The sequence below is a fragment of the Zingiber officinale genome, chromosome 8B, assembly GCF_018446385.1.
Source record: "Zingiber officinale cultivar Zhangliang chromosome 8B, Zo_v1.1, whole genome shotgun sequence".
Classification (NCBI taxonomy): domain Eukaryota; kingdom Viridiplantae; phylum Streptophyta; class Magnoliopsida; order Zingiberales; family Zingiberaceae; genus Zingiber; species Zingiber officinale.
The window spans coordinates 58,048,802-58,076,321 of NC_056001.1; the positions used below are offsets into that span (position 1 = coordinate 58,048,802).

The 27,520-nt window shown below is 39.9% G+C and overlaps 4 protein-coding genes across 5 annotated transcripts; 3 read left to right on the forward strand and 1 right to left on the reverse strand.

The window, feature by feature from the left end:
* Nucleotides 1–7,264: 7,264 nt before the first annotated feature.
* Nucleotides 7,265–11,198, reverse strand: LOC122013864. Its single transcript, XM_042570080.1, has 3 exons — nt 10,210–11,198; nt 7,660–8,003; nt 7,265–7,599 (listed from the first exon to the last, which is right to left on the reverse strand). The coding sequence occupies exons 1-3, from the start codon at nt 11,196–11,198 to the stop codon at nt 7,265–7,267; spliced, it is 1,668 nt and encodes a 555-aa protein (XP_042426014.1).
* Nucleotides 11,199–12,853: 1,655 nt separating this feature from the next.
* On the forward strand, nt 12,854–15,885 carry LOC122017069 (glycosyltransferase BC10-like). Its single transcript, XM_042574546.1, has 2 exons — nt 12,854–13,866; nt 14,922–15,885. The coding sequence occupies exons 1-2, from the start codon at nt 13,348–13,350 to the stop codon at nt 15,561–15,563; spliced, it is 1,161 nt and encodes a 386-aa protein (XP_042430480.1). The 5' UTR covers nt 12,854–13,347; the 3' UTR covers nt 15,564–15,885.
* Nucleotides 15,886–16,331: 446 nt separating this feature from the next.
* Nucleotides 16,332–17,465, forward strand: LOC122013865. Its single transcript, XM_042570081.1, has 2 exons — nt 16,332–16,899; nt 17,239–17,465. The coding sequence occupies exons 1-2, from the start codon at nt 16,332–16,334 to the stop codon at nt 17,463–17,465; spliced, it is 795 nt and encodes a 264-aa protein (XP_042426015.1).
* Nucleotides 17,466–21,504: 4,039 nt separating this feature from the next.
* LOC122015124 (KH domain-containing protein At1g09660/At1g09670-like) lies at nt 21,505–27,206 on the forward strand. Of its 2 annotated transcripts, XM_042571825.1 has the most exons (8): nt 21,650–21,792; nt 22,039–22,154; nt 22,228–22,313; nt 23,891–24,018; nt 25,579–25,713; nt 25,787–25,903; nt 26,536–26,679; nt 26,760–27,206. In XM_042571825.1, the coding sequence occupies exons 3-8, from the start codon at nt 22,262–22,264 to the stop codon at nt 26,904–26,906; spliced, it is 723 nt and encodes a 240-aa protein (XP_042427759.1). In that variant the 5' UTR covers nt 21,650–21,792; nt 22,039–22,154; nt 22,228–22,261; the 3' UTR covers nt 26,907–27,206. The 2 variants fall into 2 exon arrangements, with proteins under 2 accessions (XP_042427760.1, XP_042427759.1); XM_042571826.1 differs by lacking the exon at nt 22,039–22,154 and having other exon boundaries at nt 21,505–21,792.
* Nucleotides 27,207–27,520: the final 314 nt, after the last annotated feature.

A 27,520-nucleotide genomic window follows, 5' to 3' on the forward strand; every position in this document is an offset into this window, starting at 1 on the left:
TCTCTCTCCTCATTTTATCACTCACATTCTCTCTCCTTAATCTCTCACATCACATTTTCTTTCCTCTTTTTTTCTTAGTACACTTTCTCTCTCATCACACTTTCGCTCTCCTTAATATCTTCCATCACACTCTCTTCCCTGTTTTTTCTCATCACACTTTCTCTCTCATCATATGATCATGTCCGAATCGCCGAACCAAGGGACGCTGGGCACGTGGCGCTCTCCTAGTCGATGGCACAGGTCTCCGAAGCTCCGGCGATCCTGCACAGAAGTCGGGCCGGGAAGGGGTTCCCGGCGACGACCCTCCGACGCTCAAGTCAGGTAAGTAGTGGAAAAAGGAGCTCCCAAGTTTGTAGAATGCCTACCTCCGGCGAAGTCTACGATTCTTTATATAGGGCGATGAAAAAGCTCCTACACGCCTATCGAGGCGTGTGCGTATCCGCAGCCCATGCCTCAGTGTGTGCTTGTCAGAAAACTTACCTGACGTCATACTGCAACAGTCCCATCGCGCCTTCGATGGGACAACAAGACACCCCGTTGTCAGACTAGGAGTATGGCTTAGTCATGTGACTTGACGGCTATCAGGAGATGTTCCTGTTCTCCTTTACCGCCGGCCGGCCTTCATCCCCTGCGCCGGCCGGACGGCACGCCCCTCACATCTCGCCTGTCGCTTGTGCTGAGATGCCGAGGAGACTTCCAGGCGAGTGACTTCCTCTCGGCTCTGAGACATTGTTTCATTGAGCGTCGGAACCCCAACCCGGTCAGGGCGCCTTTTACTACCGAATGTCCATTGGTCGGCCGATCGGCCTTATCCATTTCTTCCAAGTCCGGTCGGCTCACCCTTCTCCGGCGGGCTACTTGGCCATTTGACCTCCACGTGGCGTTGACCCCTCGTTAGGGGGTCCCGGGCTCTTACCACCGGATCACTTGCCTTCCCCTCGAGTCTAGTCGAAGGAGGCGAAGTCCGACTGACTGGACTGCTGATCTGACAGAACAACGATAATTGCATTGGGCTGCTCGGCCAGGTCTAATGATGCTCTCCCGTTCGACGATATCTGGTCCGTGCCTTGTGGTCTCTTGGACTCCATGTCCTATGCTCTCCCCTACTATTCATCACGTGCACTGCGCACGGTAAGGGGAGCCGCCGTTTGTCAGAGTATTCATCACGTGGTGATCATGCGTTTGTCAGAGTATGGCGGTGGCGTCACTTCCGATGGGACAACCGTCGTTTGAAATGGACGGCTGGATGATGACCTCGTTATCGATGACCTGGATCGGACGGTGGAGGTTGCTCCCGGGCGGCGATATAAAGCCCGCGACTCCGTTTCCTCCGCCTTGTTGCTTCATCTTCTTCCGGCGCTCCTCTGCTCGTTTTGTTTCTCCGGCGACCTCGCCCTTCAATTCTTCGGCAACCCCCAGGCCCCCGTCGATCATCTTTCTTGCTCGTAAGACCCTCCTTCTCGTTCCCAACGTTTTCTTTTTTCTGTTAGTCGTTTCCTTCAGTCGGTTTCCCTCCATTCCTTGCTTGAACCTTCCCTTTTGGTCCCGTATCCTTGTCTGTCGACCATGACTAGCACCTCGCAGCCGACCGGTGGTGCTCCGGGTCTTTGGTATTCGAACATGGAAAGCCGGTTCGACGAGGAGGATGCCTTGCGCCTCACTCGAGCCTATGACCTGCCGATCGACCACCAAATAGTGTTAGCCACACCGGCCGATCGGCCTCACGATCCGCCGCCCGACACTGTTCTTTTCTTCCGAGACCAATTTCTGGTCGGACTGCGTTTTCCACCCCACAAGTTTTTCTTAGAAGTTTGCAATTATTTTCGCATTCCGCTCGGCCAGGTAGTTCCCAACTCTATTAGGCTGCTGAGCGGAGTGATAGTTTTATTCAAACTGAACGGCATCCCCTTAGAACCAAAAATTTTCCACTACTTTTTTTATCCCAAGCAAGCCGAGTGGGGCACCTTCGTTTTCCAGTCTAGGATAGGCTTCGTCCTTTTTGATAATATGCCGAGCTCCAACAAACATTGGAAGGAGCATTTTTTCTATATACGTTTTCCCAAGCGGCCAACTTTTCGCACCAAGTGGCAGACGGCGATGCCATCGCAACCGGAGCTCGGCAAATTTAGAGGTGACGCGGCCTACCTTCATGCAGCCGAACGGCTAGTTGGCCAGCGCTATCATATTGACAAGCTACTCCTCCCGGGAGTAATGCATATATTCGGCTTGTCCTCTACCACAGCCGATCTGCCCTGCAGCATGAGTAAGATTCCTTATCTTCCCGTTTGTTTTGTTCTAACTGATTTATTTTTCTCTCCTGCAGCTGAAGTCATGTGGCGCGCCAAAGCTACCGAGAAGCTCAAATTGAAGGCCGCTCAGATTGAGGCGATGACGAACAAGGAGGCCGCCGAACGGGGCCTTGCTCCAACTGATCCAGCCGGCGAAGAAGGTGAGGGGACACCAACTGTCCCCGAAGCCTCAGACGCCCCTGCCTCTCACGATGAGGCCGCGGGCGACATAGAACCTCCTACCGAAGCTGAGGTGGAGGGTCGTTCGGCCAATGATGTGCCGCTACGCGCTCGGAAACGCCGACGACCGGAATCCGCATCTGCTTCGACTACACTTGATGAGCCACAGCCCGAGCAGGGCGCGGATGCACTGGTGCTGTCCGGGACGGTTTCCCTCGAGAGTACTCCGACCCCTCATGGTTCTCCGAGGTGCCGCCGTCCAGCCCTTCAAGAACTTTGCGCCGTATCAGGCGCTTGGGCGAGCTTCCCTTCTCGTCCACCGGTGGGCCGTCCGGTAAGGCCGACGCTTCCCAGAGCGAGCCGAGCGGCCAAAATTTAATTAAAACCGTTTTGCGCCTTCCTTCGGAGGCGTACATGGCTGCTGCTGATCGGCCTGTGGTCCCCGAGCAGCAGATTACCTTGACAGGTCCTCTGGCCCAAGCTTGGGTGGACGCTCGGCGTTGAATAGCCAAGATGACTCCCGGGCTGCTCGGCGATAGCAATCTACAACAGGCCACCGGGGTATGCTCTATTTCTTTGTTTACGTATTAAAATTATGTTTTTAACCTGTCCACATTTGCTAGCAGAACTGGGTGGAGCAGATCGCCATTAGCGATCGATTGGCCAAACTGGAGGACGAGTTGAAAAAACAAAAAGCTGCGGGGGGTGCCGGGTCGTCGACAGCCGCTCTGGAGAAGGCCAAAAAACTACTGGATGCCGAACGGAAAAGGGCTTCCGATCTGGCGAGCAAGGTCGTTCGGCTTGAAACGATGATCAAGCAACGAGATAAGGAGATCAAAACGGCGACCACTCGGAAGCAACAGACCATCAATGATATGGACCACATGAAGGTGGAGATCAGGGGGCTGGAACAACGCATCAAAGATTTGGACGCCCTGCTAGCCACCGAGAAGGAGAGCCGCTCAGCCGATCTCCAAAGATTTGATGGAGATTTGAAGGATCTTCAGGCCGCCAGCGACGCTGCCCACGCCGCACTCAAAGAATATCAAGCGGGGGAGTCGGCTCGCTCCGAAGAAGGGAGGAAGGCGTTCCTCTGCTCGGAAGACTTCGGAGAGAAGTTTACCGACAAGATATCCCTCACTTTTGAGGAGGCGATCAAGGCGGCGGTGGGCTATCTGAAGACCAAAGGCCACCTGCCTGCCGAGCTGACCATCCCCCCCGAGGACCTCGCGAGCGTGATGGACTCCATCCCCGACGCTCTTTTTGATTTTGATGTGTGAGGAGCGTTTTTATGAACTTTTTTGTATTCCCGCCGTTCGACCCAACTTATTTCTGTAATGACTTGTTTGATTTACCTAATGAGTAATAGATGACCTTCTGCTCCTTTCACTTCTGTTTTAGCAAGGCATTTTTCCCTCGTCATGCCAAAGTGTTCTTTATATCCTTTCCGCTCGGCACCACGCTTCTGTCCGGCTCAATTCGATCGTCTTAATGACATCTATCATGCGACCGCGCGGCCGCTAGGTTTTCGGATGTGACCGCTCGGCATTTACATGCTAATATCCCTAACTTCCGCTGACCAACTTTTTCTTTGTGCCTTACCCCCAAAGGGGTTTCCGTACATTTTTGATAAGCGAGTCGCTCAACCATATAACCAGGCTATCGTTGATTGTATCTTGTGACTGGCTATCCGCTCGGACGTTTATAGACGCCGGCTCGTCTCTCGATATTTAGCGTCGGAGCTCGACGGTCTTTCGCTCGGACGTTTATAGACGCCGGCTCGTCTCTCGATATTTAACGTCGGAGCTCGACGATTTTCCGCTCGGACGTTTATAGACGCCGGCTCGTCTCTCAATATTTAACGTCGGAGCTCGACGGTCTTCCGCTCGGACGTTTATAGACGCCGGCTCGTCTCTCGATATTTAACGTCGGAGCTCGACGGTCTTCCGCTCGGACGTTTATAGACGCCGGCTCGTCTCTCGATATTTAACGTCGGAGCTCGACGGTCTTCCGCTCGGACGTTTATAGACGCCGGCTCGTCTCTCGATATTTAACGTCGGAGCTCGACGGTCTTCCGCTCGGCTGGAGGAGCCCGATCGGTTGGAATTTCTTTTTTCCTAGCCGCTTGTGCCTCTTCCACGTTGATGTACTCGTTCGCCCGGTGTAGCATGTGATCATAGTCCCGGGGCGACTTTCGGATGAGCGATCGGAAGAAATCCCCATCCACCAGGCCTTGTGTGAAGACATTCATCATGGTTTCTGAGGTTGCCGTTGGAATGTCCATCGCCACTTGGTTGAACCGCTGGATGTAAGCTCGAAGCGATTCCCGGGCTTCTTGCTTGATGGCGAACAGGCTCACGCTCGTTTTCTGGTAGCGTCGACTGCTCACAAAATGGTGGAGGAAGGCCGTTCGGAAATCTTTGAAGCTTGTGATGGATCCGTCCGGCAATCTCCGAAACCACCGTTGAGCCGAGCCCGAGAGAGTGGTAAGAAAAACTCGGCACTTTACTCCATCTGTGTATTGATGGAGAGTAGTTGTGTTATCGAACTTACCCAGATGATCATCCGGGTCGGTTGTCCCATTGTACTCGCCGATCGTCGGAGGCGCGTAGTGCTTTGGCAGAGGGTCTCGTAGGATAGCCTCTGAAAATTGGCGATTGATCCGCTCGGGCGACACGTCCGCTCGGGGGGTTTTCCCCTTTCTGTTATCTTGTCTAGGCATTTCATCCGAAGAAGATCCCCTATCCCGGTGGGCTGCCAGGTGGTGCTTCCGCTCGGCCGCCAGACGCTGAAGTTGCTTGCTGCTCCGGCCGCTCGGCTGCTGCCTTCTGTTTTTGCTCCACAAGCTTGGCGGCCCTTGTGTTGTGCGTATCCGTTCGGTGGAAGGAGCAGAACATCGGGGTCCATTTCTTCTTTGGCTTTGGCCGAGCGGCAATTACCTCTTGGACGTGGGATCGGACATGGTGGGCTCTGATTGCTTCGGCCCTCGGTCCTCTGGGCGGCTGATAAGCGGCATGTTGTTTCCGCTCGGACGGAGGGGGCCGCTCGGCTAGAATTTCTTTTTTCCTGGCCGCTTGTGCCTCTTCCACGTTGATGTATTCGTTCGCCCGGTGTAGCATGTGATCATAGTCTCGGGGCGGCTTTCGGATGAGCGATCGGAAGAAATCCCCATCCACCAGGCCTTGTGTGAAGGCGTTCATCATGGTTTCTGAGGTGGCCGTTGGGATGTCCATCGCCACTTGGTTGAACCGCTGGATGTAAGCTCGAAGCGATTCACGGGCTTCTTGCTTGATGGCGAACAGGCTCACGCTCGTTTTCTGGTAGCATCAACTGCTTGCAAAATGGTGGAGGAAGGCCGTTCGGAAATCTTTGAAGCTTGTGATGGATCCGTCCGGCAATCTCCGAAACCACCGTTGAGCCGAGCCCGAGAGAGTGGTAAGAAAAACTCGGCACTTTACTCCATCTGTGTATTGATGGAGAGTAGCTGTGTTATCGAACTTACCCAGATGATCATCCGGGTCGGTTGTTCCATTGTACTCGCCGATCATCGGAGGCGCGTAGTGCTTTGGCAGAGGGTCACGTAGGGGGTCCCCTCGTTAGGGGGTCCCGGGCTCTTACCACCGGATCATCATACTTTCTCTCTCCTCAACCTCTCACATCACACTCTCTTTTCTCTTTCTTCTCAACACACTTTATCGCCCATCATACTTTCTCTCTCCTCAATCTCTCCCATCACATCCGCTTTCTTATTTTTTTTTTCATTACACTTTCTCTCTCATCACACTTTCTCTCTTATTATACTTTCTCTCTCATCATACTTTCCATCTCCTCAATCTCTCCCATCACACTCTATCTCCTCATTTTTTTCTCATTACACTTCCTCTCTCTTCATACTCTCTTATCATATTTTTTCTCTCATCATATTTCCTCTTTCTGTCTTTTATCATCATGCTCTCTCCCATCACACTCTCTTTTCTCATTTTTTCTCATTGTGCTTTCTCTCTCTTCATTCTTTCTTATTACACTTTTTCTCTCATCATTCTCTCTCATCATATTTTTCTCACATTCAACTTTCTCTCACAAATAATTGTTTCTCTTATTTTTCTTTAAGGGTATTTTTTTTAAATTTATTTCGATAGAAAATATCCATCTAATCAAACATTACTTTTAAGAGTGATATTCATGTTCATACAGTCATACAGGGGCGTAGCCAGCAATATTTTGTCTGGTGGGCACTGGGCAAAGTGTTTTTACATATTAATTTGAACTTCACATAATAAAAATAAAAGAAACTAAATAAACATACTGAATTCTTATTTAAGTCGTATTTTGCGATTTTTCAATACATCAAACTTGTTTATGATAAATTCTGTATCAATACCTGAAGCAATATCCCTCTCTATATAAACAACCATGGTATTGGCCATAAGGTCATTTTCCATTTTATTACGAAGTGGCGTCTTAATGAGTTTCATCCCTAAAAAGGCTCGTTCTGTAGTTGTTGTAGAAACTGGAAGAGTCAAAACCAATCGAACCAACCTATCAATCAAAGAATAGATAACTGACTTTGTCGTTCTGGCCAATGTTTGGCACAAATGATGCAAAGAATTAAGATTCTGAAACTACACATGACGCGGTATATCAAATTTATAATGATCTAATTCTCTCTCCAAATCTCCTCTTTCTTCTAGATTGAAATCATAGTAGTAAAATTTATCAACAAGAGAACAAATGTTAGGCAGAGAAAATGATTTGAATCCATCAATGGGACTCAAAGCATTACTGAGAGTAAGAAGTTATATTGTGCCCTCTGGAAATCTTTCATTCAATTCCATCAACTGAAAATCTATTACTGTATTAAATATTTCAAAATGATAGTGATCATGGACTGTTATATTGTTTTTCTGCTGGCAAGAATGTTTTGTACCTCGTGTGTAGCAATCATCAAAGTCTAGCACCTCAACATCATTGCTTTCACAAAACTTCAACACACTCCAAAGAAAACCTTCCCATCTATCATCTCGGATCTGTTGAAGATTTAGTCTAGTAGTAGAAACCAAATTTATAGCATTCAAAATATCTATGTCATTCTTCTGTAATGTCTGACACAACTTATCTGATATTCCCAAAACTTCATGCATCAAAAATAATACAAATACAAAGTCAAATGATTTTATATCCAAGTACAAACCTTTAGCCTCTCCTTGAATGTTACTATTGAGACCTTTGTCGACAAGATCTTGAAGAAGTGTACTCACTGAACCAAACAAACCAATGAATCTCCTAACAGAGTTGAAATGTGAACTCCAACGAGTAGCTCCAGCTTGTACCAAAGAACAATTTTGATTAGATCCAGTACCAGTGTCAATTTCTCCCAATTTTATCAAATCATTAATTTCAGCTTTTCGGATAGATTTTAATTGAAACTGACGTTTAGCAGATGAACCAACAAAATTAATAGCCGAAGTTAATGTTGAAAAGAAAGGCCACACATCATGCACCTCTTTAGAAACTGCAACTAAAGCAAGTTGTAGTCTATGAGCAAAACAATGAATATAATAAGCATGTGGAGAATCTTTAAGAAATAAAGCCTGGAGTCCATTCCATTCCCCACGCATATTACTTGCGCCATCATAGCCTTGCCCCCTTAGATTTTCAGTTAACATATTGTATTGGTTGAATACATTGCATATCTCTTTTTTCAAAGTTAATGCACTTGTATTTTCAACGTGAACAACTTCAAAAAATCGTTCTCTAATGAACTGTTGGGTTTTTCGGGCCGCGAAAATCGCTTTTCGCGTCGCGGAAACCCCGAATCACCCAAAGTTGTAGATCCGTGCAAGGAAAACCGAACGAAATACAAGTACGAGTTTCAAAAACTTTAGATCTACTCCTAGATCTACATGTTGAGAGTTTTTACCTTTGAAGCGTGCCCTCGCAAAATTCCCGCTCGTCCAAGGTACATGTCGGATCTCCAAAGTATCAAGGTAGATACTTCTCTAGTGATATCCACACGAACAAGGAGTGCTCTCTAGCACTCAAGGATGGAGAAGAGAGCCCCAAGTGTGCTAGCACTTTCTAGAGCTCTCGGATGGGAAAGGGAGAAAAGAGAGAAAACAAGAAGACTCTCACATACTCAACTAGTAGTATCCTCTTCTTGTGTCCTTCACACTCTCTTATCTTTTCTTGGATGAAAACTCAACACCTTCTCACCACCATGGAAGTCACGGCAACCACCAAGAGAAGCAAGCATCCAAGGAAGAAGAAGCAAGAATGAATGCAAATCAATTGCATTCACACCCCATCAAATGTGTGGCCGGCCACACAAATGTAACCCCCTCATTTAATGTGGCCGACCACATTAAAAGGAATGGGTGTGTAACCTCCATGAGGTGGCACACCATTATGAGGTGGTGATGATGTGGCAAGGATGTGTCATGCCATGTAGGATGAGTCAACCTACATGATGTGGCAATGCATCAAGTCAAACTTGATGTTTCAACATCCATTTAGTCAAGTCAAAATTGACCAATTTTCTTCCTTGTTGAGTTAAATCCAACCTTTGATTCAAGTCAATTTCAATTTAATGAATCTCAATTCATTAATATAAATTGACTCAATAAATCAAATTTAAATTAGACTCATTCAACAATTGAATCTAATTGAGTCTAACTCAATAAGTCTAATTTGAATCCAATCTTTAGTGCATCAAATGAACCTAATCCAATTGGTTCATCATATGAACCTAATCTCCATCCACATGTTCTTTGTGTGTGACCCAATAAGTTCTTGTAACGTTGGCAATGCCCCTAAACTCATTTAGAAGCATAAGTAATGAGCGGTATCTAGCAATACATCATTACTACCCAAGTTACAAGAATGTTGAGATCCAACATCACCTTGTGACTACTAATTGTGACTCCTCACAATATGTGACATTGTCCTTCTATCCTAGACATCTAGATTGATCAATGTGAGGCATAGACCGTGTCATCCTCTAATCAATCTAAATCTTGAACTCCAAGTAGACTCACTCGATCAAATGAGCTCAACATCTCATGTTGACTCATTTGGGCATGGACATGCATTTAGTGGTCTCACTCTATCAAGAATATTGATGTCGCTCCCGTCATATGGGAGGGATAGATCCCATCTACATCACTCACATCCCTCTACATAATTCGTTATATACCCAGTAATCGCCTTTATAGTTCACCCAGTTACGGGTGACGTTTGATGAAACTAAAGTACATAACTTCTTATGTAGGGATCCATGGTGACTTCAGGTCAAAGGACTAATAGTCATACTAATAGCCACTTGAGAAAGTATATGACACTCATATAACGATCCATGATACTTTCTCATGGCGGGTCATTCAGTATACATTCTCTAATGCATACCCATGTGTCAGCTTGATATCTCTATATCCATGACTTGTGAGATCAAGTCATCGAGCTGACCTACATGCTAGTCTTATTGTATTAACATCATCCCTGAATGTTAATACTCGACTAGGAATGATTTAGAGTAGTGTTCCCTATATCATCTCACTATCGATTCAACCAATCGATTGATATAGGTAAGAACCTTCTACTCAAGGACGTTACTATACTTATTTTATCTGGCACTAATACAAATAAGCATAATAACCAAAAACCAAATGCCTTAATATATATACAAGAATATGATACAATGAGTCCTTATAATCATCAAATGATTGGCTCTAGGGTTCTAACTAACATGAACCCATCCCGATCAACATATCTTAAAATGATAGCCATTTGTTCTTTACTTGACTCATCAATTACTTCATCAACGAGGATACAAAACTTGGCTTCTCCAATTTCTGCACGAATTTTATCCCTCACAATATCAGCAATAATTTTCAAAATCTCTCTTTGAATTTCTGGTGATGTGTACTTTGCATTTTTAGATGCTTTTTCCAAAGTACTACCAATTTCTGGATTCATTCTTCCCAACAAAGCTACCAATTCCAAATAATTTCCACGGTTTTTAGAGGCAACTGATTCATCATGACCCCTAAAAGCACAACCTTGCATTGCAAGAAACTTCACACTTCCTATGGACACCTTTAAGAGCAACCGATTTTGCTCAATTTGCTTAGAATATTGTTTTTCTAATCTTCTATCAATATGCTGATCAAGATTTTTCAAATCTCCCCATTTTCGCATGGCAAAGCTATGTCTTGAATTCCCATCTCCTTCATGTCTCTTGAATGGACAATTTTTACAATTAACTCTTTTCCAATTTTTAAATCCCGTGACAGTTAATGTGTCAAATTGTGCTGAGTTAGTGTCAAAAACATAGCAAGGGAAACAAAATGCACTTTGTTTCTCAATAGAAAATTCAAGCCAAGGATATTTTTGAAACCAAGAAGATTGGAATCTACGCTTTTGACCTTCACATTCAGTAAAAGGATAATCATATATAGGTTGAATTGGCCCTTTATCAATATATGCTCTTCTTACCTCATCTTGAAGTTCAATGGGATGTTGTAAAATTGGGATGCGAATTCCAGGATCAGAAACATATTGCAAATTGTTACTTGAATTCGGAAGCGGCTCATCAAGAGCCTCATTTTCAAGTCTTGGTCTTTTAGTAGATGCTGGTTCTGAAATACAAGGAGATATGTTATTTGACCCATTTAAATCACTTGTTGATTCATCATTCTTCTTTCTGAAGAAATCAAAGATTTTTTGATTCTTCATTGTAATATTTCACCTGTAATCAAAATAAATTTTGTAAGTCTAAATTATTTAAGCTAATTCAATTCAAATTGCAAATTTTTTACTTTTTTTAACCTATAATATAAGTTCAATTAAAAAGAATCAGCACAATTATAAATATAAAATAACAAGTAAAATCATTTTTCAAAAATAATTTTTTAAAAAATACACTTCGAACATGTGGGAAGCTAACAAATGAAACAAATTTCTCTACATTTTCAAATATCAAGATAAAAATTTCAACCGTACACAACATTTTCAAATTTCAACCCTAAAAATTTTCACAAATTTATCTTCTTTGAACAAATATAAACTAGATACTAAGTTCAATGTTTACATTTTCAATCCTAAATATTAGAAATCTTAAAATCTCCAATATTCAATTTCAACCCTAGAAAATAAAAATCTTAATATATTCACATAATATTAAAAAAAACGTAATCTATATACTATGTAATTGATTATACTATTATATATAAATAAAATCGAAACACAAACCTAAGAGAATTTTAGTTTCTTCAAACTTTTCCAAGCCGCCACTTTTTTGTCTGTGTGCAAGCCGCCACTTCTAACTTCTTTGTGAATGATTTAGGGTTTAGTGACTTTAGTCGGTGGCTTTAATGCTTTATCAAATATTTAATAATCAGCTATTAATAACCTAGTCCTTGAATTGAGCTTTAAAAATGAATTGAGTTTGATTTAATAATTACCTCTAAATGAAATGGGCTTTAAATATATATACCTAGGCTTAAAATTTTAAAATTTCTGCTGGGCTTGTGGCCAGCTTTGTCCATATTATTCTTCGCCCCTGCAGTCATAGTCATTCTCATTCCAAAATATTATGATTTCTATTTCGATTCCTATTCTTAGGAAAGAATCAAATATCCCCTAAGTTGTAAAGAGTATTTTGACATAATAAAATTTAGAATTTATGATTTAAAGTTTAGAAAATTAGTTGTTTTTTTTCTTCATGTTGTAATAACTACTAAATAATTTTTATACATGGTAGTTAAATCCTAAATTTATAATCGTGAATCTTAAATCATAATTTTTAATATGAAATATTTGAATTTTCATATTGTAGCAATTAAATAACTAGTTTTTAGTACTATAATTAGCCGCTACCATGTAGCTAAATTTTAAATATTAAAATCTTGAATCATAAATATTAAAGGCGAAATACTATTATATAAAATATTATTTAACAATTTGGTAAAAATATTTAAATATTATCAAAATCATTTTAAAATAATTATAGCAACTACTTTAGTACTTCTAGGCTTCTATGATAGTTATAAAGTAACTTTACACATTGTAACAAACACAGTTAGTCTTAGCTATTATAATGACTTTGAAAGTAAAAATAATGATATTGTAGTAGTTATCAAGTAGTTATTACATGTTGGAGTAGTTATTGGTAGTTTCTATATTAAGAAGGAGTATTTTGAATATAAATTATTGGATGGGTGCCTTTTACTTCTTTTTTTTTTTTTGAAAAGTTTAATAATTTGTATATTTTGAGATGTTATTTTGATTTTTACCCTTTTAATTATTTTTTACTCAATTTATAATTCAAATGATATGATTTTAAATTTAAAACATATAAATATAATTATTTCTCATTACCGATCGTATACAGTGGACAGTTGACAGAATCCATGTGTGTTGGTTCGGCAATGTCGTGGTGACTGGTGCGGTAGCAGTTTGAAACGGACGATTCGATCGAAGGCGATCCGTTGACGACGGAGAATGAATTGCGATCGATCCAAGTGCAGAAAAGACGATCCTTTTTTTTCTCCGCTCGCTCTCGATTCGTCCTTGTGCGAACCCTAGAATCGCTGCTGCGGCTGCTGGAGGATCGAGGCGCAAAGACGAACAGTTGGCTTGCTGGTGAGCGTCTCGTGATCCCTTCTGGAGAAAATCCCATCTTTGGAGGATTGGATCGCAAATATTTGGTAGATGATTTCGTAGGGTTTCTCGATCCCTCGCCGTCTCATTAGATAGTTTTCCCGGGAGGATTTAGGGTTTGTGTCGGGAGATTCGGCGGTTTGTTCTATTTGGTGTGAAATTCAGCCTGTTGTTCGAGCATCTTCCTTTGATCAGAAAAGGGTGATTAGCTAGAGCAGAAAAGATGAAGCCGAGGAGCAAACCAGATGAAGATGAGGCTGACTTCTTCCCTTGCCCTCCGAGGAAAAACTGGTCTGTTGGGTTGATCAAATTCATCTCTTTTCTGGTCATATTCATGGCCGGGGTCGTCATAGGCTTGTCAGCGAGTGGTCGCTTCACCCGTTCCTTCAATTCACAGACCGAAATCTTTTTCCCGAGTACAATGTACATGGCCAACTGTGATAAGGAGTTTTTGAGCTTCAAGAGTTTTGTAACTCCTGAGCATTTGATGCATAGTATGACAGACGAAGAGCTATTCTGGAGAGCTTCTATGGTGCCTAAGATGGAAGAGTATCCATTTCAAAGGGTGCCAAAGGTGGCCTTCATGTTCATGACAAGAGGGCCTCTGCCCTTCGTGCAACTGTGGGACAGATTCTTCAAAGGCCATGAGGGGCTGTATTCAGTATATGTCCACACACTTCCTGATTACAAACTTAATGTCTCCGAAAGTTCTGCGTTCTACAGCCGGCAGATCCCTAGCGAGGTGAGATTCATCTTTTGTTTTTGAAATGATGTCTCCTGTGTATATTTAGTATCAAAGGTTAAAATCATAATTGAAGTGCTACCCACTACTGGCTTGATGACCAACCGTGTCAAGCTTTGCAGATGCATGTGGCTTTCTCTGGTTTTAAGGTTCTTTTTTATGCAAAGATGAATTGCTTTTTTCTTGACCTTGTTATAGGATATTGGATGATGTATGGTTAGAGCATGCTAAATTTTGCTAAAGCTTAAGGTGTATGTGTGATCTTTATTCTCTGTTTAAAGGCTAGTTACTTGAAGGGGGAAAAAATGCGAGAGAAGTAATTTGAATCATATTTTCACCCGTTTCCTTATATCTTGTTTTTTTTTATGAAACCAGATGGAAAAGAATTATGTGCTTACTTGGATGGAAGTAGGAGGGAAAAAAAGAGATAAATTTCTCTTGTTTTCTCAGAAGCAAGTAGAGAAGAGGAATCCAATTCCTCTACGGAAATAAAGTTTAAACATCTAATTAACACAAATTGGTAGTGATGTTATTTCCATCCAAGTTTTCAAAGATATGGAATTGAATAGAAGTCAGATAACATATTTCATTTCTTGTCTTTTCATTACTTTTATCTATTAGATCTTACTCTATACTTCTGCAACCATTCAATTTGGGCAGAAAGAAAATGGAGAAATTGTATAGAATTAGGTTTTGTAGTCATCTTGGTTCCAAGTGAACAAGAGAATAGCAAATTCATTTCCTTTTCTCTTTTCTTTCCCCTCCTATTTGCCTCCAAATAAACAGAACGCTAAGTTAGAACTGGAGAATGAAGATGAACTGGTTGACAGTAAACTGGTTGAAGAATGTTTACTTTAGTCAAACCATTGACATTCTTCACTAAATTATACAATAGGGGCTTAATTAAGGTTTTGCAGTCATTACGGGCATTCATTTGAGCACACAAATTTGGAATGTACTTAGATAGAGTATGATGAAGGATTTGTTAACTAACATATTCATTTTAGCTTATAACTGCTGCTATTTCTATATGCTAATAACTTCTCTTCCTGCAGGAGGTTTCTTGGGGATCAGTGACATTAGTCGATGCAGAGAAGCGTCTCTTGGCCAATGCTTTGCTGGATTTCTCCAACGAACGCTTTGTTCTCCTCTCTGAAAGTTGCATTCCAGTGTACGACTTCTCAACCGTTTACAACTATCTCGTATACTCTGCCCACAGCTTTGTTGAATCCTACGACGAGATCTCTCAACAAGGTCGCGGCCGTTATAACCGTCGCATGGCTCCTACAATCAAGCTCTATCACTGGAGAAAAGGTTCCCAGTGGTTTGAACTCAACAGAGAACTGGCAGCGTACATCGTAGCAGATTACCAGTACTACTTAATCTTCCGCAAATACTGCAAGCCTTCTTGCTATCCAGACGAGCACTATATGCCGACTTACCTGAACATGTTCCATGGTTCTTTAAACTCGAATCGGACTGTCACCTGGGTTGACTGGTCGAGGGGAGGGCCTCATCCAGCAGCATATGGTGCTTCCAGTATCACACTGGAATTTATCCAGTCTATTCGAAACAATGGAACCACATGTACCTACAACTCGAAACCGACATCAGTTTGTTTCCTCTTTGCCAGGAAGTTCTCCCCGAATGCCTTGGGCCCTCTTCTCAACCTCTCTTCAAGAGCGATGGGATTCTGAAGCTTTTAGTTCAAACCCACCACCTCCTAAGGCCGGAGAGGTAATTGCTATATAATCGACATTCCATCCCTCTTATTATTTATACATGTTAGTTTGAAACTCCTAGAGAAAATCCAACACGAGGGATTGAAAAATAGGGTTATTAATAAAGTTGTCATTATCGATTTTATGAATACCAATTCATGTAACTTCATAGTGGAGGTGTTCAGTTTTGTAATGCTGAATTGCGGTGGTTACAGATTGACTAAGTCGAACCAAACCCGAAAACTTAGTTTAGTGGTTCATCGGTTTGGTTTCAGGTAAAAACTTAGTTTAGTGCTTCATCGGTTTGGTTTCAGGTAATCTTATCGGTTTGGTTTTGGGTAATCTTATCCGGTTTGGTTTGCATTCACTTGACGTGTTCGTTTGCTTGGTTTGATAAGTTTTGTGGTTGTGAGTTGGTTAGAGCATCTGCATTGCATCAGTTTCCTTATCAACTTTTCTAAAATTTAAAGTAAATAATCAACTTTATTAAATTTAAAGAATCTCTTTTCAATATAGGGTACATCAGCTACTTTATAATTTATCATATCTTTATTTATTTATTATTATTTCTTTCTCCTCTATATTTTTTTATTATTATCTATATTAATGATTTTGCACCAACTTTCCCAACGTCTATATTCCTCCGACGGCCATATTTTTTTAGTATAAAATTACATAATATTATGAATACCTAGCCATATCATCAATCTCATACAATTACAATTTTCCCAAAAATTTCCAATAATGTCTCATTTCATTTGTAATTACGATTGTCTACTTTCTTCTGATGATGAGTTGGAAACAATTGTAACTGCCTTTTTAATTGAAGATTCATTAGATGATGAAGAAGGTTCGCGATCACAGATCATTCCCGGCAAGCAACGACGTGTGTTTATTAGGAGAAATCCTTTGGAGGGTCACATACGTCTCTTCAATGACTACTTTGCCGATCCATCGATATATCCTCCTAATATATTCAGGAGGAGGTTTCAAATGAATCGTGACATCTTTCTTCGAATTCTTAACAATGTGGAGAATCATGAATCATACTTCGTTCAAAGAAGAAATGCTGTTGGAACTCTTGGGCTTTCTTCTTTACAAAAGGTGACTGCCGCCTTGAGGATCCTAGCTTATGGAGTTGGAGCTGATCTCATGGATGAGTATGTAAGAATTGGAGAAACCACAGTCATAAAGAGCATGAAACTTTTTGCCAAAGCGGTAATCTCAATCTTTGGAGATGAGTACTTGCAGTCTCCAAATAACAATGGCATTGCTAGATTGCTAGCAGTCGGTGAGAAACGGGGATTTCCAGGTATGTTGGGGAGCATTGACTGTATGCACTGGAAATGGAAGAATTGTCCGACTGCATGAAGAGGTATGTATACTGGTCATGCACATGAGCCAACAATTATTTTGAAAGCAGTGACGTCTTATGATCTTTGGATGTGACATGCATTTTTTGGTTTACCTGGGTCACATAATGATATCAATGTGCTGGAAAGATCTAATATATTTACAGAACTTGCTGAAGGTCGTGCTCCTAAAGTTAACTACTCAATCAATGGTCACGATTATACTATGGGATACTATCTTGCAGATGGAATCTATCCTTCATGATCTATATTTGTCAAAACCATTCCAACACCACAAGGTCGTAAAAGGCAATTGTTTGCATCAGCTCAAGAATCTACAAGGAAGGATGTCGAGCGAGCATTTGGAGTTCTACAGGCACGATTTGCAATTGTTCGTGGACCAGCACGATATTTTTGTCAATCTGAACTAAAAGATATTATGATGGCGTGCATAATATTACACAACATGATCGTTGAGGATGAAAGAAATTCTTACCTTAGAGCACATGACTTTGATTATGACTAAGAAGATGATACAAACCTAGAACCAATTTCCCGTTATCCCACTTCTCAATTTGTAGATTTTCTTCAACGTCATCGCGGCATTAGAAACAAAGAAACTCATTCACAACTACAATTTGACCTTATTGAACATCAATGGATGCTACGAGGTGAAAAGTGAACCAATATCAACCAAAATATGTGTTTTTTATATTACATTTTATTTACAATGTTATTGCACTTGAATTTAAGTTGGTTTTGATGTAATATTGTATGATGAAGTAGCATATTTACAAACCATAATAAAATTTCAATAGTTATTCCAAAAAACAGAATATAGTATCATATTACAACACAATACCAAAAGTATAAAATCTGATATATCAATTCTTCATATTTTGATGAATTTGTAATCGTCGTTTCATAATGTACTCTCGTTGCACTTCATCCAATCCACTAATATCCATCAACATAATCTTTTCATTTTTTTTCTTCCTCGACCATCGTGATCAAACGGTCTTTCTGCTTCACCTTTTCTTTTTCAATTTATGTTTTCAGCTTAATCTTCTCCTTTTCAATTTCTACCAACATATCTATTTTGGCCATCTTTTCATCGTGGAGTTGCTTCTTGTCATTAGTTATTCGCTCAACCACTGCTTCAAGTTGTTTCGATTTTTCTTCTTTGTGATTTTTTTTCTTCTCTTGATCTTTTTGAGCCTTCCTGCTTTGTGGTCTCCCCCAATGAGAGGACATTGAAGACAAGTCTTCATCTCCCAAATTTATAGTGTGTGGGGTAGGAGGAGAAGCAGAAGTGACCTTTTTTTTTTTTTTCCCTTGACTTCTTCTTTCTACAATATCCATTTTGGTTGATATCTTAATATTTCCCAACAATGCTCAAATGTGAATTCATTGTTTTCATTCTCTTTGTAGCTAGCTTTGGTCAGCTTAATCTGTAAAGAGTATAAATTTATCATGACCAAAAGTGTTTGCATATCAAAGAAAATAACTTGAACAAAAGAAATCTAAAAAGTGTTTGCATATCAAACAAAATAACCTGAACAAAAAAAATCGGTACCTTATCATTCTCACTATGACCACTTTGATGCAAGTTTTCAACTTGAGCCAAGCAAGCACAAAACTTATTGATTGAACGTTGAATAGTGCTCTAACGATTTGTTAGTGAGTGAACGGTTCGTTCTTGAAAATTAAGCTTCTTGCATTCATGGTAGTATTGATGTACCCTACTCCAAAATGTAATGGATTTTTGATCATTCCCAACAATTGCATCTAAGCTTGTACTAAGCCAACCACTAACTAATATTTTGTCTTCTTCATGAGTGAAATTCACACCTCGCTGAATTTTTTTACTAGTGCCTTCGATGGTAGTTTGAGGAGTCGGAATGGCCGTCACGAAATCATTCAGAAGGTTTGGATCTCTATCTTGTAAAAGTTGAGTGAAGATTCCATCACCACTTTGAGGATCCATAGTGCTGAAAAATTAAACAATTTGTTATATAATCAACATGTATAGATACCAGTCAAAGAAATAGTGAGATATATATTAACCAAAAAATTTTATAGTAGATGGTGATCTCGATTCCCTTCTTAAGTTAAACTTTCCATGCAGTAAAATCATTTAGGGGGCGTTTGGTTAAATGATGGGAATGACTATGAGTATGAGTTTAATAGTAGGGTGGAATGGAAATAGGAATGGAAATGAAACCCACCTAGTTATATGAGTTTGGTTGATTCCCATAAATCTGGTAATCATTCCCAAAATGTGATTCTCAAACTCACAATTCAAACACCATCTTTTACTATCATTCCATTCCCTCATTCCTAAACCCATCAACCAAACACCCCCTTAGTTCCTTACACTCATTGCATAAGACATTACTGATGAAAATATCATTGTTTCAAAGAATCTGTACCACGAACAACATATTAGATCTCACACACAGTTAATTCTTTGCTCGATTCCCATGATTTTTAGTTAAGCCAACTCTCCATTACAAAATTATACATATAAACATGGGAACAAGCAGATGAAAAAAAGAAGTAAAAATCACTAAATGCAAACGAACATGTAGAATGGCAGATGCGCAACAAATATTAATCGTTTTCATTAAACGACTTCAATTCATTTATAAACCAAGGCAATCAAGTCATCTCACAAACACCTATTAAAAATCGCAATCGACCAACTTTATAATCACACAACCAAAACTCTCCATAAATACCTCACAATCGTAACATGCACGACTCTTCTCCAAGAAGAAAATATAGTATAAAAAAAATAACTGAAAATGACAAAAGAACCCCTTGAGTCAGTAAACTATACAAAAATAAAAAAACTAAAATCCTTCATAAAATCTGCACATTCATACAAAATCAACAATAAAGCAACTAAAAATAAAATTGCAAGATAAATACAAAGAAAATAAGATCGTGAGAAAACTTACAAGTTCCCGATCAAAGATCTAGTGATCCTAAACTCAGAATGTGAAATCTGCTGAAAAATGCCCCAAAAACCCTAGGGAGAGAAAACAAAAACTCGGAATACTCTTCCACGGATGGCCGTCGATCTGTAAAATTCAGATAAATAAAGTGTGAGAGGTTTTAGAAAATGAGGGTTGAGATAAGAAGAAGCAGATGTTGAGATAAGAACAAACGACAAATCTTTGAGCAGAGAAGAAGAAATGACAAACCTGAGCGAGAAGAAGAAATAGGTTTTGAGAGAAGAAGAAATGACAAACCTTTGAGCAGAGAAGAAGAAACGAAGAGAAGAAATGGAAAACCTGAGCAAGAAGAAGAAATCAGCGTTGGCGTTGAGAGAAACGACAAACCTTGGAGAGAGAGAAAAGAAACGAAGAGAATAATATTGCAAGCCTTGGAGAGAGAGAAAAGAAACGAAGAGAATAGTATTGCAAGCCTTGGAGAGAGAGAAAAAGAAACGATGATAATAATATTTTAATGTTTAGGGTAGCGTTTTTATTCCTTAAATTTAGGGAGTTATTGTTAATCTAAATTTAGGGAACTAATAAGGTATCTGATGCAAGGGATATTTTTAGGTAAAATATAAAATTTAAAGTAAAATATATATTTAGAGTATCTGATGTGGATGCTCTTAGCCAGATAAGACGATATGCACATGATTTATGTGAGCCACATCAATATGACTGCATATCTCTTAGATATTAAATGTAGTGTACCAAAATTTGCTTTCTCAATTTGGGTCTCACTAGACGGGATTAAGTTGCTTTCTTCTTCACTCTTCCTTCCAAATAAACATAAAGAAAAAAACTGAAAAGCTATTTCATTTATATTGCTATTCCATCTTATTTCCTTCTAAATAAACACACCAACAGGCAACCAGAAGTCCCCTTTTATAAATATTCTATTAAATAAATAATTATTTTTATTTTTATTTTATTTTTTCGTTTAGGTTTATGTCATGCCCGAGAAGTCAATTTTGGCTCCTTAATCTTTGTTGATTTTTCAAATGCATCTTAAATTTTAGTCAAAATTGTTCTCCTTCAAGGAATGAATAATTTAGATGATAATTTTAAAAAATAAAATAAAATAGAGATGTTTTAATGTTAAAATAATTTAAATTTTAGAAAACACTCATATATATATAAAAGATAATAAAAAAATAGTGAAACTTTTTTTAAAAGTGCACCAAATATTTTTTAAAAAATGGAAAAGGTTGTCGCTGTACGAGGTTGTCGGTCTGATCCGGTCCAATTATAGAAAACCGGACCGGAGTCAAGGAACGAACCGCCTGCTCAAACTAACCCGCGGAACGACCCCAAACTTTCCAAGTCAACGAACAGATGGCGAGTAAGATAAGTTCCAGGTGCATCGCCATCCGTCCGCCCGGGGACGAACGGCTCTGATGCGCCGCCTTAGCGGCAACGGCAACAGCAGCCGCGCCGCCCGTACACGGAAGCAGAGCAAGCACCGACAGAAATATAACTCCAAAGCCTGTGCAAGATCTGTAACACGCAGCGACCAGCCCCGTCCTCTCAATCATTTGAATTCTATATATACTCCCAGAAGGAGCATCCAAGGCTCTCTTTCTGGGCACGTCTCTCCCTCTCCGATCTCTACCTCGATAGGGAGGAGGCGGAGGAGGAGGAGGAGGTGGTGGAGCAGCAGCAGCAGCAGCGTTCTTCAAAGTTGCCTCTTTTGGGTTTGCAAAATTGCCTCTTTGAAAGGTATCGGTGCGGATTGAGCATGGACGAGAGAATCCCTTCTCCTGCTTACTTCCAGTACTCGCCTTCCGGTGTCCACTCATCTCCTTCCCCGCACCACTCCATCAGGTCGCCTGCGACTTCGGAAAGAGAGAGGTTTGGTAACCGGTGCTACCCCCTCTGATGATGCTTTTGCGGTTATTGGTTTGGAGTTTCGGATGTTTGGCTCTCAATCGGTTGACCTGAATTTGATGTAGCTTTTGAATCTTTGAGTTTGGGGCTTTTCTAGATTTCGTGCTGCTGATTAAGATTTCATGCTTAAGTTTTGCTTCTGGACATGGTTTTCGCTTGCTGTATCGTAAATATGCTACTTTGTAATGCTTGATGTTTAGTTATTGCCAGATCCGCACCTGGTTCTGCTTCCATCATTGTGCTAGTCTTCTAAAGGCGGCAGCCAACTTCTCCATAGTGTATTCAATCAAAAGAAGATCTAGTAGTTGAAACTACTGCATAATTATGTCCGCTGCAGTTTAAAATTGATTTATAATCTGAGGATTTGTGATTCATTAGCTGATATTGGTGTCTTTGCAGATATTTGACTGAATTACTGGCTGAGAGGCAGAAAATGATACCATTTATGCAAGTCCTTCCCTTCTGCCATAGGCTTTTAAACCTAGGTATGCAGTCGCATGTTTCTTCTGCTTGTTACATTGATTGGTTTGGTTGACTCCACATGTTGCTTTTGATGGATCTTTAATTGCTTTAAAACTTTCTTTAGATAGTTTATCTGGTGTGGAATCAATTGATCTAGTTGTTGTAAATTGGGGCACACACTAGTTTAGTCCCAGGTGGTGAGTTGTGGGATATTAAAGAAGATTTAATGAAATGCGTGAGATTACTATTAACTTTGGCTTAAGAATTTTGTGACAATGGTTGAGCTCGAGAAGTTAATGGGTTAATTGAACAGTTCTAATCCTAGGCATGGTGAGAGGTTGGAAAGGGTTGCTTGTATGTTGGTATAGACCTTACATGCCACCGATTATTCAAAATTTGCAGAATGCTAGGGACCGCTTGGCTTCCTGAATTCCCTAAATCAATGGAAGGGGTGGGTTTAAAAAGGATAGACCAAGAGTCACCAAGGCAAAGTCATTTTAGTTGCTGTGAATATCTTGATAAGTTTACAGGGATTAAAACATGGGAAATTTGGCACTTCGGCAGGATTGCCTTGGACCATCTGCCACAGTGAAGGAGCATATCAGAAGATATAAAGAGCAACAACAGATGCTCACCGTATAAAAATCTATAATATACCAGATGCACCTCTAACTGAATGTCAACTTGAGCCAAGGGAAAGTAATTCACACGAAATGTTAGACTAGGATCTGACAATAATCGATTATAAAGGGGGAGTGCACCATCAGAAGATATAAAGAGCAACAACAGATGCTCACCGTATAAAAATCTATAATATACCAGATGCACCTCTAACTGAATGTCAACTTGAGCCAAGGGAAAGTAATTCACACGAAATGTTAGAGTAGGATCTGACAATAATCGATTATAAAGGGGGAGTGCACCACAAGAAAGTATAATTGCCGCCGATGTCATAAGTAAGTCTGGTTGAACACTATCAGGCTCCAATAAAATCAACTGAAAAATGTGATCCTATGTTGCTTGTTAGATGATGAACCCTCTTATTGGTGGTGCCCAAAAAAGCACTACAGATATGGTCCAATTTATTAGCATCCAAGATAGAGTATGATAAATTTGTGATGGATGTAGAATCACTGCAGGTAAACAATATCGATCAGAGTGAGATGTCCTCCCTTGGAGAAAAAAAGCTCGTTACCAAGGATTGATGGATGACTTGGAGCCATTGAACTAAACCTCATATAATGTATGGGAAAATGCTATATATGTAATTTGAAGTCAAGCTTCTATAAAAAGTGTGCATGGTAGCAATCATTCTCAGTGTCAAATCATGAGCATAGCAATGACGCAGGTGCCCGATTTTCAATTATCCATGATTGAAGCTTTGACCTATAATGATGGTGGTATCATTGGCTGTAATGTTTTTTTTTTCTGTTTATTTGAATCAAATGATTTGCACATTTCTTTGTGGACTAATTCTTTTGCTAATCCCTGCACTCTGTCAGATGACTTGATGTTTGCAAATAATTCCATTGGATCATTTACCTGTTCCATATCCTGCATGACAACAAAATTGATCATGAAATTACTGTTATTTTTTCAGAAATTATGAGGGCTTCTGGTTTGGTGCCTAATCATTCTTTTGTTGATTCTGAGAGAATGGATCATGGTTCTCCACTAAGATTAGGTGAACCAATGGATCTAGAGGGATGGTCAGGAATGCAGACAGAGGTAATACAGTTTTATGTGGTTTTTTACTACACTCGGAGTTTTTGCCCTTTTTGAATGCATAAATCTCTAATTTCATGGTTACTTGGGAAACAAATTGGTTATATTCTAATACTCACAGATTCAGGTTGTTCTTTTTCTTACCAAATGGAGACATCAAAGATATTATATAAAATGTTGATGAGATGAATGGAATATGTTATGGAGTTCTAGAAATTCTGTAAGATTCCAAAAACATTATTAATCAACCTCAACCAGTAAAATATGCCATCTCTGCAGCTCTCCCATATGTGCTGCCATTATATATTCACCAGGCCTCACAATCTCTAGCTACATCATATAATGTCTAACATCTCGGTTGTTAGCTAATATGAGTTTTTTTTTTTGCTGTTTCTCAAGTCCATAAAGAAGAAAGTACATGTGTTTATTTGTTCAAATTAAACCAAACTGGTGTGACAAAGCAGCTAATTCAAATTATATGAGGTTATTCAGTAGTTTTTTTCTATTCAGATCCTCAGTTATTATGGTCCTGCAGTCTGGTTTTGGTTACAATTGCAGGCTAACATTTTCTAACTGGCTAAGAGTCATTTTTGTTTGGTACCTATATCTCTTTCCTTTCCTCCATTCAAGCCATGAAGTCTTTTCTTCCTTTTTTTTTGTTCAACGTCAAATTTATACTGTGCTAGTTATGATCCACCACAAAGTTCATTGTGTGGCTTTAAGTCTGGCTAACAGAGTTATAATTCTTAAAAAAAAATTCAATCTAACTCACTCTAAACTGAAGTGTTATGCATGTTAATTCAATGGCATCTCTTTGTGCATCAACACCTTATCTGGGCATTACTTATCTTCAATATTGGAGAAACCTTGCGTCAAGCTTTAGCTCTTTAGATCACTACAATAAAGACATATTTGCTACCAAAACTAGCAGCTTAAATAGCTGGTTAAAACTTCAAAGAACAGAAACCTGATAGATGCAGATTGGCAAAGCAGTGAGGTCTGACTGAGTTCAAATAACAAATTTTAGAGTGATAATTTCCATAAAAAAGAAAATTTATTTCACCGGTGGTTGATCTGCTTTCTCACTTACAATTATTTATTTTTATTCCATATATATGTTTCTGGTTTTGTGCAACACAGAAACCAAGAATTTCACGAATACACTTAAATTTCACTAATACACTGATATTGTTTAATTTCCAAATAACAGAATGCAAGTGATACAATCATCTTCGAAAATGAACTATTTTGATTCCTTAGAAAAAAAGTTTGACAAAATTATCATTTAAAAAATGAACTCATTTTTAATTATATCAGTTTTATCAGTCTTTTACTTTTTTGTTCGTGAATATCCAAACTTATTTACTTTTTTGCTTGATTGAAATAAAGAAGGGCAGAGAGGAAGGGAGGAAACACAGTGAGGATAAACTAAATAATGTTCATTCCTCAACGATGTGAATTTATAAGATCATTCTTTTTATTGGCTAGTATTGTTTAGAGGATACCGAATTTTGCATTAAGACAACTCACCATTGTTATGCTTCTTCTTCTTTTTTTTTCCAGGAAAATGGGTACCTCAACAGAGTTGGGACTATCCAAACATCAAATATAGGCTGGAATGGAATTACTAGAGTTAACACAAGCCCAATTGTGAAGAAAATTGTGAGGCTAGATGTCCCTGTCGACAAGTATCCTAATGTCTGTACATTTCTCCTATCTTTCAGTCACTGGATAGTAAACTTTTACTAACGTGTCACTCTATTTTACTTAGTACAACTTTGTTGGTCGCTTGTTGGGACCTCGAGGGAACTCCTTGAAAAGAGTTGAAGCTACAACTCAATGCAGAGTATATATCCGAGGTAGAGGCTCCGTGAAGGATTTGGTGAAGGTAGTTCATAACATGGTCTGCGTTTTTCTCGAAAGAAAATATGATCAACTATATAAGTCCTAGTTTTTGAGTGAGACTGATGCTTCGATATTCGTCCTCTTCAACCTTTGATATTGAGGAATCTCCTTTTTTTGTTAAATGAAACAGAGAAGTGCAGCCTTTAAAATGCAAACTGTAAGATTTTGTTTTTGTTTTTTTTTTTGGAAAAAAAATCAATTGAAACAAACTTTCTCAAGTACATCAACTGATTACTTCTATTATGGCTGTGTTTGCCGATCATCCTGGAGTCCTTCCAACAATATTCTATTGTTTTCAATGTATCCATGTCCCTAGTGTGGGGTTTGTTGTGAACAAATCAACAATACAGATACCTCTCGTTTGCTTCTACAATATCAATTGAATAAAATTCTTTTTCTTAAGGTATATGCTATTCTAGTATAAGAAGTTTGATTATCTAATACTACGGCTTTCAAACAGGTCTGAGCACCTTTGTAGTTGCTATGGTTCATGGAATGTTGCTTGTCTTTGGATAAATATGCTTATAACAAAAATACATAAGATTCTTTTAATCTGTCCTGCCATTGAGAGAAGTTTATAATAAATTGTAGTTTATTTATTTTTCGCTTTTGCAGGAGGAAAAGTTAAGAGATAAACCTGGATACGAGCACCTGAATGAGCCATTACATGTTCTTGTAGAGGCCGAATTCACGGCTGATGTAGTCGACGGTCGTTTGGATCAAGCTGTGACGATACTGGAAGACCTCTTGAAGCCAGTGGTATACATCAATGCCTCGCTATCGCTGTATTGCCACTGGTTTCCAAATCCTGATCAACTTACTTAATGCTAATCTCGCAGGATGAGTCTGTGGACTACTACAAGAAGCAACAGCTGAGGGAATTAGCCATTCTGAACGGAACTCTCCGAGAAGAAAGCCCTCAATTGAGCCCGAGCTTGTCTCCGTTCAATAGCACGGGCATGAAACGAGCCAAAACAGGACGGTGATTGGCAAATGTGCAATATGCTGCTCTGCCCATTAGTATTTATCGATGTCAGGGGATCATCGGAGAACCATATAAAAGCATAATGTTCGATGGCTCCTTCCTATGTGGTATTGCCCGTTACTGAAACTGTTCGATTATTTATTTATTTGTATAGATAGACCTCCATCGCCCCGAATGCTAAGGTTATGCGAGTTGAATAAGTTGTTTGCTCGTCGAATTTTAATTGTTATTTGTTGGCATGTAACCTTGCACTGATGTTCTTGTGGATAATGAATAATTTTATTAGTGTGGATTTGCTTCAGCGTTTTGTTTGTGTTGTTTAGGACACACATAGCATCAAAAGTCTGATCACAGCAGAATGTTTGATGTTTGAAGTACATTGTCGGATCGATGTCATTGATCGTGTCAAAGTTGCTCAATCTTGAACGATACCCACCTCCGGCCCTGAGAGTGTGAGCCCTAACCATCGCAAGGTTAGGGATACCAAGGGACTCTTGAATCTGGCTCACATGGGGCAAACGCAACCCAAGTTGGCAAAAGATGAGATAAATCACGGGTGAACATAAGGGAGACATTTACTTCGGTTGTATCAATATTCAAACTCTAGACCTTAAG

Excerpts from the sequence above, each read along its gene's own strand:
- LOC122015124 (XM_042571826.1), top strand. The coding sequence starts at position 21,680 with ATGGACGAGAGAATCCCTTCTCCTGCTTACTTCCAGTACTCGCCTTCC. Across the intron at positions 25,904-26,535 it reads CCGTGAAGGATTTGGTGAAG|GAGGAAAAGTTAAGAGATAA; the intron begins GTAGTTCATAAC and ends TCGCTTTTGCAG. Across the intron at positions 26,680-26,759 it reads AAGACCTCTTGAAGCCAGTG|GATGAGTCTGTGGACTACTA; the intron begins GTATACATCAAT and ends CTAATCTCGCAG.
- LOC122013864 (XM_042570080.1), bottom strand. The coding sequence starts at position 11,198 with ATGAAGAATCAAAAAATCTTTGATTTCTTCAGAAAGAAGAATGATGAA. Across the intron at positions 8,004-10,209 it reads GTTGATCGGGATGGGTTCAT|ACTACAACTTGCTTTAGTTG; the intron begins GTTAGTTAGAAC and ends TTTTGCTCATAG. Across the intron at positions 7,600-7,659 it reads CATTCAAGGAGAGGCTAAAG|TTTTGGGAATATCAGATAAG; the intron begins GTTTGTACTTGG and ends TGATGCATGAAG.
- LOC122013865 (XM_042570081.1), top strand. The coding sequence starts at position 16,332 with ATGTCTCATTTCATTTGTAATTACGATTGTCTACTTTCTTCTGATGAT. Across the intron at positions 16,900-17,238 it reads TGAGAAACGGGGATTTCCAG|GTCGTAAAAGGCAATTGTTT; the intron begins GTATGTTGGGGA and ends CAACACCACAAG.
- LOC122017069 (XM_042574546.1), top strand. The coding sequence starts at position 13,348 with ATGAAGCCGAGGAGCAAACCAGATGAAGATGAGGCTGACTTCTTCCCT. Across the intron at positions 13,867-14,921 it reads GCCGGCAGATCCCTAGCGAG|GAGGTTTCTTGGGGATCAGT; the intron begins GTGAGATTCATC and ends CTCTTCCTGCAG.